This window comes from Chironomus tepperi, unplaced genomic scaffold, assembly GCF_022539635.2.
Source record: "Chironomus tepperi strain 1889 unplaced genomic scaffold, CSIRO-AGI_Ctep_v1 contig_445, whole genome shotgun sequence".
Taxonomy (NCBI): Eukaryota; Metazoa; Arthropoda; class Insecta; order Diptera; family Chironomidae; genus Chironomus; species Chironomus tepperi.
Window position 1 is genome coordinate 2512372 of NW_027226567.1, and position 14713 is coordinate 2527084.

The 14713-nt window shown below is 29.9% G+C and overlaps 1 protein-coding gene across 1 annotated transcript; it reads left to right on the plus strand.

Annotated features, from left to right (window-relative positions):
- The first annotated feature begins 672 nt into the window (after positions 1–672).
- Positions 673–6463, plus strand: LOC139098092 (uncharacterized). Its single transcript, XM_070650211.1, has one exon. The coding sequence runs from the start codon at positions 1370–1372 to the stop codon at positions 1775–1777; it is 408 nt and encodes a 135-aa protein (XP_070506312.1). The 5' UTR covers positions 673–1369; the 3' UTR covers positions 1778–6463.
- The last annotated feature ends 8250 nt before the right edge of the window (positions 6464–14713 follow it).

The following is a 14713-nucleotide window of genomic DNA, read 5'->3' on the forward strand; positions in this document are numbered from 1 at the left end:
ATTTAAATTAAATGTTAAAAAAAGGAAATTTTCCTATTTTTATAATAATGACAAACTATTTCATAACATGACATCTTGATGCTAAATCAATAAATGCAGTATAATACTTTTCTTTAGAAATTTCTGTTTATCAATTTTCACATGAGTAAATATTTAATTTTTCTGGAACAATATCATTTATTCAGTTAGTTACTCAAGATTTTTTGCACTGAATTTAATTTGTCCTGTTTTAAAATTGTTATATTCTTTTTAATTCTTACAAAAATTGATGTTTTATTATTGCAATTGCGTTTTAATTTTGAAAAAATAAGCCCTGAAGAATGATAAATGTTATAGCTTAAGTTGGGTTGTTTTTATTAATTAAATGTGATTCATTGAAATTTGAGTCGTATTTTATATTGTTTATCAAATTATAACAAATTATATAAAGTTATAAGTTACTATATAAAGCTTTCTGATTTTGGTAAAAAATTATCAGTTCATTTCAATACTTTAGCTGTGAATCAATTGTCATAAATATTACAACTGTAGAAATTTATTTAAATTTTTGATAATTTTCTATTCAAAAATCTGTGCAACGACTTTTTATTTGACATTCTTTTAGGCTTTATTTCAATTTAAAATCAACATTAATTTTACAAATTAAGCCACTAAAAATTAGTAAGAACCAAAATCTTCAAGAATATAAGCTTAAAATTTCAAACAAAATTTACAAAATAAATCCAAAAAATCAACTCACTTCCATTCCCCTTACATGACGTCTGTCTCTATCTTATGTATTTTGCACATACTTGTATGCAATTCACTACCACATCCATAAACCCGACGAGCTTTCATTCTTAATAAATTTACTCGCATTCACTACACAGACTCACTTATACTCCAAACTTTAAACAGAAAACAAGTGAAAAATTCTTAAAGGAAAAATTAATTTTTCTCGAAAATTTTCAATTTTTATGGAAAACAATTTCAAAATATTGTGAAATAAATGTGAAAAAATATTTCAAAGTGAAATAAAAGTTTAAAAACCAAAAAACATTTTAACAAGGAAGTGAATAAAGTAAAATATTCATCCGGCACGATTATCGATTTTTCCAAGCAAGGAAAAAATTATTTACGTGACAGACACCACGTTATCCTAAAAAAAGCCGAAAGGAACAAAATAAAAGTGCGTAGTAAAGGAACGATTTAAAGAAAAAAAAAGAGAAATTTATGTGCAAAAGTTTTCTTTTCTTACGTTCAACAAACGATAGAAAATCAATATATTCGGCACGTTCTTCCTACAAAGTAAGAAAAAGAAGAACCAACGACTAGTAAATATTTTGATCCACAAACTCTTAAAGGCATCAAAAACAAATTTTCAATTGCAATGGCTTTTCAAATACCATTAATGCGTAGTGACTATGACATCTATAAGATGAATAACGGACGTAACCGTTCATCATCAACTGGCAAGTCAAATGGCCGCAGCCGTAAAGTGTCAGAATCAACATCTATGTCAACATCACCAGGACATGAGTCATTCCTTAGTCCACGTCGTACAGCAAGTTGTGTTGCAGCATCACGAAACCATTTCTCACGTGTCAATTCACGTACATCACAGACATCATTAGGTATGGGAAATGGACGAAGTTATTCGATGAAGGACACAACATCACCGCCGCGGGCTAAAGTCGCTGACAGTCAAAACAGCTTGAATAAATTCCATAATCGACTTGTCGACCGATTATGTAAGGCTTTCAAGAAAAGCTCATCAAGCGAAGGAACAAGATCATGAAAATCGCATTCAGTCGACCTTTCATCACCATTAAGGCGTCCATCATCAGATGTAAGTAAGAAATTAGTGAGTGCTTCAAGTGCTGAAATAGCTGCCTTAGAACGTCAGTTCAAGTTAATACAAACTGATTCAGAAGATGAAAGTTCCGACGTCGATGATCAGCATCAGTGCAGTGAGAAGTTTATTCTAATTTGAATTGCTTTAAGTAACTTAATCAGCAGTAAAAATATTCATACCAACGATACTATTTCATCGGATTATTGGTAAAATTAGAATTCATAAGTTAAGATTTTATTACAACATACACATAAATTTATGAATATAATTAATATCATCAGCAAAACAAACAATTTTTTATAAGACACAGCAGTGTCTGTATTGCAATATCTTGAAAGGAATGAGAAAAATAAGATGTGAAAAATTTTTTGTAAATTATGGAATGAGTAAGAAAAGAGTGCTTTAAAGACGTGACCTAGACAAAATAACTACGTAGATTGGCAAGTGAAATATGCTTGTAAAATGCAACAGCTTGTTAATTATTAGATGAGTCAGTAAGTTAATTAAACTAAGTTTGAAGGAATTTTCTTTTGATTTTAATTAACTTATTTCTGGAAGAATTTTTGAGTTAGTTTTGTTTTTTCCTGAATGATAAGGTTACTTGTGTTGCTTAAATGTTATAGGTGGATGACTAATACATTTTGTTATTGCAATCCTTTCAGGTTTTGAGACACTTTGGAATCATTTGGATTTGGATTTAATTTGAATTTTGAATTTGAATTTGAATTCAATTTGGATTTAGAGTGAATTTGGATTTAGATTTGAATTCGAATTTTGATTCATCTTCAATTTGACAATTTTGAATCATTTCGATTTGAATTCTTATTGAATCTGAATTAGGATTTAGATTCAATTTGAATTTGAATTTGAAGTTGAATTTTGATTTGAATTTGAATTTAAATTTGGATTAATTTCCAATTTTTAAAGAATTTTAAAGAAAACTTTTCCTATATTAGACCAATTAATGTCAAATCAAAGCTCAACACGTTTTGAATTATCTTGTTTACCATCCAAAATACTCCAAAATCAATCTGAATCTTGTCAACCTGATTGCAAAAAAGAAATCCACTTAAACTACATACGAACCAGTAAAAGTAATCTTATCAATGACTAATTGCAATTGTTTATTGATTTACTATTACGTAGTCTTGTTTAATTTTCACTAACTATGAAATATTATATATCAATTAATTTTAATTATAGCACTATTGTGCATTTTACTTCCCTATCAATATTTTTATTGGTTTTTTCTCCTCCTGCACTTTAATAACTCTCACTGATTTCATCAAAACTAGTAAGAAATAATTGCAAAATAAGCAAGAAAATATGTTTTTAAATTAATTATTAAGTAAGCGCTGCTTACCCTTATCATATCAAATTGCAAAAAAGAAAAAGTTATTTTGTAAACAAAATGATAATAATTTTTGTAGTACTTTTTAGAAAAATGGCAAAAGTGTTTCAATTTACATAATCTTCAAGATCTTTTTTAATGACAAATTTGATATCCAGAAAAGTTTTATTGTCAATATTTAATGACAAAAGTTAGTTCAAAAGAGTTCTTGTTCGAATTTGAAAGAAATTAGAAGAAAATTTTAAAAAGAATCAAAATTGAGGCACATATTTTAATGAATTTTAAAATGTTAATAAGTTTGTCATAGAAAAGCTCTATGGAAGTGGAATTTGAGTATGCATTTTTAAAAAGCATAATGTACTTATATTAAGATCCAGTAAAACACCAAAAAAAAGTTTAAATTTCTAATAAATTAGAATGTTTTATTAGTTTTTAAAAGCGTAAAATGTTTTCAACCCCATGCAGCATAACTCAATGACACAAAGTATGTAAAACATAAAACAAAAACCATGACACGATTTTTCTTGGTCGTATTTAATCATGTTTTATGCTACTTGGGGGTGAAAATTTGTTTAAAGCTCGAGCGATGAATTGTATTAAAATTGTAAATATTTAGCATTAATGGCTAAGATATGATGATTAAAGAGTAAATGATCCTTTATAATTTGAATTTCAAACGAGTATTTTAATTCAATTTCAATTCAAATTTTTGAAATTTTTTTGAAAAGTTTGATTTAAATTTTGAAAATTTTGGTTTAAGCTTGATTAAAGCTGAATTTATAAAGACTAGCTTAAAACTAACTTTTTGACAGTCTAGCTACTTTGGCAATTAATTACATTTTATTTATTAAAATCCTGTAATTTGAAAAATTTGTGCTAAATTCCAATTTTAGCCGTTTTTCCACCCAATACTACTTCTATACTTGGCTCATTGCCTAATTAATCTCTAATTTAATGCCGTTGATGACAACTTTACTGCACTTAATCGCTCACAAAGATCATTTTTAGTCAGAATCGTCAGCAAATAGTCCTTTTGTTTATTATTCAAGGCAACAACCTACGCAAGTCATTTGAATTTTATGACACAAAAAAATTTATTAGAAATTGCGTCAGATGACGTAAATTTTACGTAAAATTGCGAAGTACTTCCGCTTTCTATTGAAATGTTGTTTATTTGCTTATTGGACTGTAGCTGAAGGTTTTCACTAAAATGACCGATATTTACTCAACAAAACTCTCTCTAAAAAATATGAATCGGTTCTTAAATTGAGATAAAAAATTAAAAAATGACTTAAAGGAAATTCAATGCAAAGAAAAAAAATTGGAAAATTCTGTGATATGTTTGAGAAAGTTTTTAATTCATATTTTGTGCATTAAAAGTGACAAAATATTTATTTTAAATGCCAATATTTATAAAAACAAAAATACGTGAATGGCTCAGGGCGCTATATTAAATGATTTATTAAAATCATTACTGTGCCTAGTGGAAAAATTTAGAAACATTTTGTAGATGAAATCAGAATTTAAATTAAGTTTTTTTAATTATATTATGCAATTGCAATGCATTAAGTTGATGATTGGACGTTAAAACTTTTTATGATGATGATAATTTTTGTTAAATTATTTAATTATGTTAACTACTTTTATGGAATTGAAATTGTTAATTTATTCATGCAGAACTGAATCAAAGCTATTATGGAAAAATCCATAGCAACTTATTGTTGGATCAAACAGGAACAATTGAGATTTATTAAAAATTTCTAAGAATCAATTAAAAATTTATTCCTGATCGAACGAAGCCGGTAAAATGTTCAAGGTTGTCTGAATTCACATAACCGACTCAAAACGATATTAATTGTAAGGAGAGAAAAAATGTAAATACAGACGACCTTGAAGTTATTAATGAATGAAGCTCTTTATTCATCAAAATAATGCTCATGCTCAATCATGTTCTGATGAGTGAACTAAAAAAGAGGAGTTATTTTTGGACTAATTGAAGTGACTGACATCGTGACCAAGTAAAATTAATTTTAATATATGTTCCAAATTTGATGATGTGTGCCATGCTCTAGTAAAGTCGAGCGTGTCGTTTGGAAATTCAAAATCATGGCACACTTTCTGGTATTTTAAGTGACTTTTTTGTCATTTCTGAGTCATACAGAGCTTAGTGAGCTATTAACAGGTTTAAGCTTCAACTGTAATTGTGAATTGAATGCAAATATTCATATTGATGAATTGCTTACTAAATATTGTCATTCACATCAATCTAGACTTCCTATTATGGAGAATCAATAGATTTTCTCTGATTTTCTATTTAAGGAAGTCATAAAAATGCGGATTTGATTCCTAACAATGGTTAATTCTTAAATAACCCTTGTCGAGTGAACATCTGCCCTAAAATCAAGCTTACAAGCTTTAGAGAAACCTTCCAAATAGCACAAAATATCGATTTTGCTATAAAAACTTGTAGCTTCTCTAAACTGACACTCATAAGTACAGTTGTACGTAGTTGTAGTGCCAGATGACCTTGTTAGTCATTCTTTTGTTGGGAATCCCACAGAGAATCGCAATAAATCTTCCAGAAATTTCCTGATCAATTAAGGAATAGTTTACAAAAACTATAAACATCCCCAGTTTTATCTGCTTCGTTTAATTTTAATTTTAAATCTCGATCAGAATCAAATTATAATGCAATTTATATCCAGACGACTGAGTATAAATCCCATTAATTATTTATAGCTGCAAATTAGAAGTAATGATGATGTAATGTTAATGAATCATATTTTAATGACTTAATTGTTGCTAAAAACACTGTAAAGTTTATAAAACATCAGTTGTGAATATTTTGCACATGTGAATTAAGAATTTGAGGAAGTGGGAGACATGAAAAGTCACAGATGTTCTGGATTTGGATAGATTGTTGATATAACTTACAAGCTTAGACTTATTGGTCATCAATGAAGTATTTACACTATCATAAGGTGACATAGTAGAAGTAATGTCAAGCTTGTCTATCAACAGACACTGCAGTGTCACTATGCAGACGTTAAAGCCCTGCCACAACCTAAACTCTCAATCCTCAATTCTCACAATTCATTACTAGGCAGTTACTTATAGAAAGTTACTTAGAAAACTCTAATTGATAATAATTAAAGACTTAAGGCAAGTAATTAAGATGCTCAAGCAGCTTCATCTTTAGCGTTAATGATGTAGATTCAGTAAAGAGCACGTTTAGGATTACATGATATGAATAAAGCTTTGTAAATGATAATCTCACATTCATAGAAGTTAACATAACAACCTGTCGCAACAATTTAGTCGGATTTGTACACATGCACCCTTTGGGAATGTAAAAAAAATTGGGTCACTCGGTCGAATTTTGATCAATATTGTTGCATCATCAGTTCTGTTAAGATCAGTAGAAGATTTCAATTCCAAATAATAATTTGAAGCAATTTTTAAGGCACTTTAAGTTCACAGAATATTAGGTTATATTTTTGTTAATAGAGAGAGCATTCCACTCAATTGATTAACCTTACCTAAACCAGAGTTGCAAAAAAGGCACCTGCGACAGACAAAAACCGTACAAATTCTTGATAATTTGTAAGAAAAACCGTACAAATTCTTGATAATTTTCTTACAAATCCTTGGTTTTTCTTACAAATCCATACAAATTATCAAGAATTTGTACGGTTTTCGCTTGTCACAGGTGCGTGTTTTGCAAATCTTACCTATACCAAAATTAACTGCATATATCAAGAAAAAATAATATCCATGTCCAACTTATTATCGGACAATATTGACAAATATCTAAATAATTGACTTAAATATTAAGCATAGATGTATTAAAACTAGCTATTAAGTAAAAAAAGGAAAAATTTTATATTTTATAATAAATCGAAGTAATCAACGAGTAATAAAAATTTTTTGCTGAGTTTACTAACTCTAAAATGTTGTCATTTTGTATTAAAATCTGCACGAGACTTGCAGGAATGAAAAAAAAAAAGTTTCCATTATGCAGTCGTGTCTCTTACTTTTCTCCATTATTCTAGATTTCTCCATACTATTTATAGGCTATTTTTATTACAGACTTAAAATATATTGTAAATTACAGACTATAGTAAGGGAGCTGGCTAGTAATGGATTATACACTGAAAATGACAACAGGAAATTTACAAAGCGAGTAAATTATTCAGTTATAGGTTGATTGGGTTGGCGACTGGCTAATTGACAGGTTAATTTGATGGCTTAATGACTGAATTAATGGATTGATAAAACTGATTGAATTGCTAATTATGAGTAGTTGAGATTATTGATTTGCGGTTTTTTTTTGAAAATATTGAGGCTGATTTAGTTCTCTTTTTAAAAAAAATGCTCCAATATTTTTTTCAAAAAACCGTTAAAATTTGAATAATTTTGAGCATTTTAAGCTTTTTTTTTGATAACCGTTAAATACAAATAATTTTCAACCGTTAAATTTTGGTTTTTTTGGACAATAAAAATCCTTTGAAATTTGAATTTTTTAAAAAACGTTGAAATTCAAACAATTTTGAATTTTTAAAAGTCTATGAATTTTGAACAGTTTTAATCGCAAATTATTCCAAATGGCAACTTTCATTCTAACTGCCATACAAATTGCCACTTGGAAGCTATCTGTTCACCATCTGGCTGCCATGAAAATGTGACAATCGAGGTTACAGCTTGAATTTTTGGAAAACGTGACATTTTGAATAACTTTGTGTCGTTCTGATGTTTGAATTTTCAAAATCCGTTAAATTTTGAATAGAAATGATTCAAAATCTAATTAACCTTTCAAAATAAAATGCGCTTCATTTTAGCTCTTCCAAGGACTTTCCAACTTCTCTTCTCCAATTTTTTAATTTAATTATCGTGATTCCACCTGAGTGTCATTGTGAAATCTTTCATTTTAATTTATGTACATGACGCTACGTTTATATATATGCATTACAATTGCAAATTAATGATTCCACTGACCTATTTTGTATTTACTTGTTAGAAAAATCACATTTATCGGATATTCCAAATTTGTAAAGTGTGAATATATCTATGCAGCGATAAATGCCGTTCCATTCATAAATACAATTTTTTTAGCTTTTCTGCAGTCGGCTTATGTATTAGTTTGGGAATTTTCCACTCATAGTTTTTTTTTGCAGTTGCATTTTTGTTTCATACTCACGATGATACAGACTAAATAGATATGCATATAGTCAAAAGGAAATTTCGATACGATGAGTCGATACAATATTTTTTCAAAATATTTGTCATTCATTGTCAACTAAAGGAGCTGATTAAGAGGCATTTACGTCAATTGTGAACATGCAGAACTGAATTTGGTTTATTTAGGGTACTCGTGATCAATAGCTAGATATATTAATGACGTCTAGATTGTAAATCTTTAAAAAATGAGGTGAGGTTCGCATTACGTACCTTTTTGTGCAATTGTTTTATTTGCAAGTTATTAGGAGAATAAACATCAACGTCATATCGTTTAAAATAAAGCGCACTTTTGTGTCTATTTATTTTATTAAACAGTTATAAATTGTATAAAATATTATAGAGTATTTTTATATCTACACTGATGCCATCAAGCTAATGAAAAATGCCTCAATGGAGGAATTTAATTATTCACATTATACTTGGCATTATCCTTGACATAAAGGCGTATTCTTTAGTGCATGTTCATCTATTAAAGTGATTTCTGTTGCATCTAATAAGGATTGTTGAAATTGATGTTAATTACGCTGTCAACCTAAATGTTTCTGAGTTTGCAACTAAATAATTGATTTTGTCATCTAGAAATGTGAATTTAAAGAGATTGTAACTGAAAAAGTTTGAATTTTATTAAATTATTCATAGTTAAATACCCTTAATCAATCTATTGAATTAGTTTCATACCCCTTTTATTTCATTTCTATTATTTCTTCACTTTTTCAGCATTAAACATCGAAAATTTGCCTTAATTTAATTATTAGACTATTAAAAACAGCTCTTAACAAGTGGTTAATCCATTCAATTTCCCTCATATTACTCATAAACTTACTTGAAGCATGATTCATTATAATAAAAGTCATTTTTAGCATCCTTACATGGCTTGTGTTTACAATTGCATGTTTACTCTATTTACATCAGCATCTTCTGTGTTTAAAGATCAATTTCTCTTAAATTAGAGATTTCTCTGGAAAGCTCCATGCAAAATAAGCACAGTTGCTGTATTATATTGCGTTTCCTCTGCAATAAAATCAAGATCAAATTTGTTTACTTAATCATAAAAAAGGGAAAATAACATTTCAATCAGATAAAAACTAGAGCAGTAATGCCTTCTGTTCTGTATTTTTTTATAAAAATAGATTGGCATTTGATTACGTTATTTGTGATATCAAAGAGTGAATTGCTTATATCCAGTCAAACTGAACAACAAATCATCTATTTAACTGATTTGTAAGCAAAAATTCAATTTTCTAGTTATCTAATCAGTCATTAGGGAGAACTAATAAGTCAAATTGACTACTCGAGTGGCGGAAAAGATTGCTGTGACACAGTGGTGGAGCTGGGATGGTCTCTAGCTGCGGATGTTCAATAGAAAGTTTAAGCATCGAGTTTCTCTCCAACGTCACTGCAGAAATACTCAAAAATAAATTTCAGAATGAATATGCACGATGATTGTATGCAACGAGCGATCATGTCAATGATGCACACTTCCTCTCAACCGAGCAGTAAATTATATAAAATACAAGCGTGATATTTTGCATTCACGTTGGCGCCGTCTATTATTGTTCAGCAGTTTGATCTTTATTTACAACGATATTATAAGTTCAAGTGGCCGAGTGACAAGCTCTTCTTTTTGCGTCTTCATTTGTGCATACTATGTGACAAAATGCGTTCATTAAGTTTTATCATCCGATAATGAATTTCATACTCTAATGAAAATTGTGAATTAAATTGCATTTGTGCTTAGTTGGAGATGAAATCTATACTGTAATTTACTCATCACTTGCCGCAGTTCACATGAAAGAAAATTTTTTTCTTTCTCTTCCTCTACAAAAACTCAATCATGACATTGAAATATAGTTCATTATTGTTTAGTAAACATTCACTTGATTACTAGTTATGATGTATATTCACAATTTAAAACTAGAAATCAAATACTTTCTAGGGAATATCAGTTCTATCGTTGATGATACATATTTGATTTACAAGGTCATTGAGTTTTCATGTGAAACTGATAGATATGAACGAAAATAAATGGAAAAAAATATTGGAAAAACAAGTTTAGGGGAAATGCAGAGATATTGGAATTGGATTGGCTTAAACGCTTCTTTGAATTGTGGACTGAATTGGATTGGATTGCGGTGCATCAAACTGTTGAATTGGAAAAATCGATTCATGATTAAAATTGTATTAGGTCTGGTTCTTCTGTATATGTATACTCTAAAGCGTTCACTTATTAGTGGCCGTTATTAGGGACAAAAGGAACAGGAGAAGGAGTGAGGTCTAAGAATTTATGACAATTTAAACCAGTTGTGGGCAAACTTTCATTTATCGCGACTTACCTTGATGTTATGCCTTGACCTATACAGTACTTGGAATTTGGTTCATGACACTTCCAAGAATTTTTAGTAGATTACAGGTTGCTCATCACTGATTTAAAGAAAACAAAACCCTATTAATGGTCAGACGTGAAGTTGCTCTGACAGCACATTCGTCGCATGGTGTCGCACTGGTAAGGTGAACTAGGAGCCATAAGCATATCTTAAGGATGGAATATTGATACAATAGAAACGGATATAATGTAGGGTTTGCTTATAGCAAACGGCACTGGGATTGATGATCTGTTGATACGATAGATTGAGTATATCACGATATGCAATTAGAGGATCGAATCTAGTGCCTAAAAGCCTGGTCGAGAAATATAGATCTGAAAATTGTATTCTTGATCCTACACACATAGATATAGTTCAATTGATAAGCAATGTAAATTGAATGTAATATGATATGCATACAGACGAACTGTCGGCCGAGTAAATATACATTCATAAGAACACAAATATAAAAATGTCTTAGAAATTATTGGGAAATTGTATATTTAATCCCTAATTGGTTGTTCGAAGGAATATGTCATGAGGATACATCCCGAGTGACACAATGCAGTGAATTGCATTTTCCGCCGTCGGGAAATCATCTGCATATCACGACGCCGTCAGGATAGCTTTATAACTCGCCATTAACACGGTGACAATGTGGTTCCCTTGCGAACACATTGTGCTCTTCGATTATGCCATGTAACCATGACTAGACTAATTTTCTAAGCACTTAAATCAAGCAATCTTGTTTAAAATTCATATCTACATATTCCCCTCGCCCTTGTGATTTCCCAGACTTATTAGAAATTCGTGCAATTTTCATAAAAACCACATTTAATCACGATCTTATGTGTCAACTGAATAACTTCTGAGAAATTTGAACTCATTTAAATTTTATTTTATTTTATTAGGAAATTTTACTACATTTTTTTCCTACAGTCACGTTTAAATTCTTACAACGTTGCAATAAAATGCATTAACTAATTATTATTTGATAATTATTTGCACGCTTTGTTAATGATCGATGTAAAAATTATTGAATTTTTTATTAAACAAATTGAACTTTTATACTTAATTTGCAATATTTTTAGACTTTATTGAAAAAGAACTAATTGATGAGTCAGGATTGTTGTCAGAATTTCACTTGTTGAGTAAAATGCATTGTTATAGAATCATTAACTTGTATAACTTAGTTATGATGAGTAATTACGTATATTTTATCAGATTAAAGCAGTGTTGTCCATAATTTTTGTGCCACGACACACTTTGATTGTAAGGCACGAACAAGACCGTACACGGCATGCGCTACATTGTATATCCAAATAGCTTGAAGCACACTAATGTGCCGCGGCACAGAGCTTCGACAGCACTGATTTTAAGCAATTATCTGTTCAAAAATTTTAATTGTTTAGTTGCAAAGATAACTAGATTAAACTTTTTTTATTCATGGCTGAACAACAGCACTTGATTAGCAATTATAATGATGTTGAAGATAACTTCATCTATCCCTTGAATTGTTGGATTTGTGTTTTGGTCCAATACAGCGATAAGAGCTGTATAATGAGCATTGGATAGAGAACGCAGGTTTAAGTGTGGCTTGTCCCGAACAGACAAGGAACCAGAGCATAAAGACAGACAAAGACACAGTATCCAATATGCTTCATGTAAACTTTCTCTGATATTCAATCTTGAATTCCTTTACCGTAGCTCAAAGCATTGTTTACAATCTAAATATATTCAGTATCATATTCTAAAATGTCAATTTACAATCTCTTTGATGATCTCAATGCTTTCATATTGTTCCACATCATGGTGAAATACGGAGAAAACTTAATTGCATTATGTAATTCAAATAATTCGTGCTTAATATTCAGCTATGCGATATCACGTCAGTAATTGTAATAAGAATACCGAAATTTGATCCAAATTGGCAGCAATTAATAAAATCAATCAAAAAACAGTCGAGTGGTTGAGGTCAAAGACTTAATTCCTTTTGGTGTGCTTGCATGTCACATAACAAAAAAATGCAGACCCATCAAGTGGTCGGGTAATGACATGTGAAATAAGAAAAATAACTCAATTGATATTTTGACAACTGTTTTACTCAGACATCCTACAGTTTTTTTGTTCATTTGGAACAGTGGGACAACATCCTCAGAATGATTTTTTTGACACTCAGTCTACTTCCATTAAGTTAGTATTGGATTTGTCTTAGAAAACAGTAGAAAACTTTCCATGACATCAAGGCACAACAGTTATTCCCACGAGAAATTTTGAAATGTAAAATTAATGATAAATGTACAATTACTTGGGGATTTTTTGTTAATGACGTCTATAAAGAAGATCATTTTGGGTTTTGGCGCCAAAATACCTTTGTCGAACACGTGCTGACAATTTTCATTTTTCGCGTTAAATTTAAGCCGAAATCAAAATTCAGAGCATCCTCAAGTTTTGTCATTATTGCGACAACATAACGACGCCCTTGCGACTGTCCAGGATACGACATTGTGGATGTCAGCTATGAAAAATTCCCAACCTCAATAGAAATTATTTAAAATCGCTCAAAAACAGATGTAAGTCACATGATCTTGGCACATAATGTGAGAATAAGTCAATCATATTGTACATAAATCTAGTAAAAAGGTAAAGGAAGTCAGATGTAAACATTCCGAGTAGAACAAAGTGCCATAAACAAAAAAAATATTTTTCAAGACAATTCGACTGTAGGAAGCGCGAGAGGAAGGAACTTTTATTATATAAATACATGCATGACATAGAATTTATAATGTAGAGGCACAGTTTTGCCCCGTGATTTTTTGGAATGTTCCCAACAAAATTTCTTTATTTTTTCAATTATCATATTTTTTTGCAATAAAACATCCACCCAACAAGTATTCAAGCCATTCACACAGAGAAACAGAGGGAAAAAGTCCTATTAAAGCAAATAATCAAAATTTTATAGCTGCAACAGCACTAAAAATAAAATGAAAATGCACAATAACAAATTCTTTGCATTTTCTGTAGCTGAAAAGTAAAATTTTGTATTAATTATAACTAGATTGTGTCTAAAATTAACATGAGTTTTTTTTGTTGACAAAGACGTTTATCGATTTTCTTTCCTCTTTCCCTGACATTGGCAATTCTGTATCATTTGTTTGTGAAGAAAATTTATTATTTTTATTGCGATTTAGGATCAAACTGTCTAGACTTTAGGCTAAATTAATATTTAAGACACTGTCAGATGAAAGTTCCTGTCAAAGTTATGAACGTGTAGATAGAAAGGCGCATTAACCTTTAGGAATATGCACGAGAGATGAAAATTTTAAGGAAGAAGAAGACAATTTTCTTAAATGAAAAACAAATTTTTTAACCGTCATTTGATATTCAAAATTTGAAACCATACAAATGTTTTCTTTGTTGACAGGAAAAAAATTGTATGGTTTTACAAAAACAGGTAAGAATGATTGCATTTTATTAAATTTGTGCATATCCTTAATAATAAGCCACAATCACTCATTCAAAATCAAATCAAGCTTTATTTAAACAGCAGTTGATACAGATTACAGAAGCAAAGCTGCATAAATCACATCAAAATAAAACTATTTTCTAAATTCTATTTCAGATGAAATACATCAGAGCTTAGATTATTGATCCAAATTCAATGCCATAACATCCAGCAGATAATCAATCAACCACACCAAACTGACAAAACACTACATATGAAAAATTGCTAAATTTTGTTTGTCACATTCGATGCAACATTGAATACAAATTTGTTGACAGATGACTTTCCGCATGTAAACAGCCATCATCAACAGCTGTATTATATTTGGATGACAATCATCTCCAACGATACATTCTTTACAAAACGTCGCAAAAAATCAAAAAGCCCATAAAAGTCGACCGTAACAAATTGATTTACTTTAG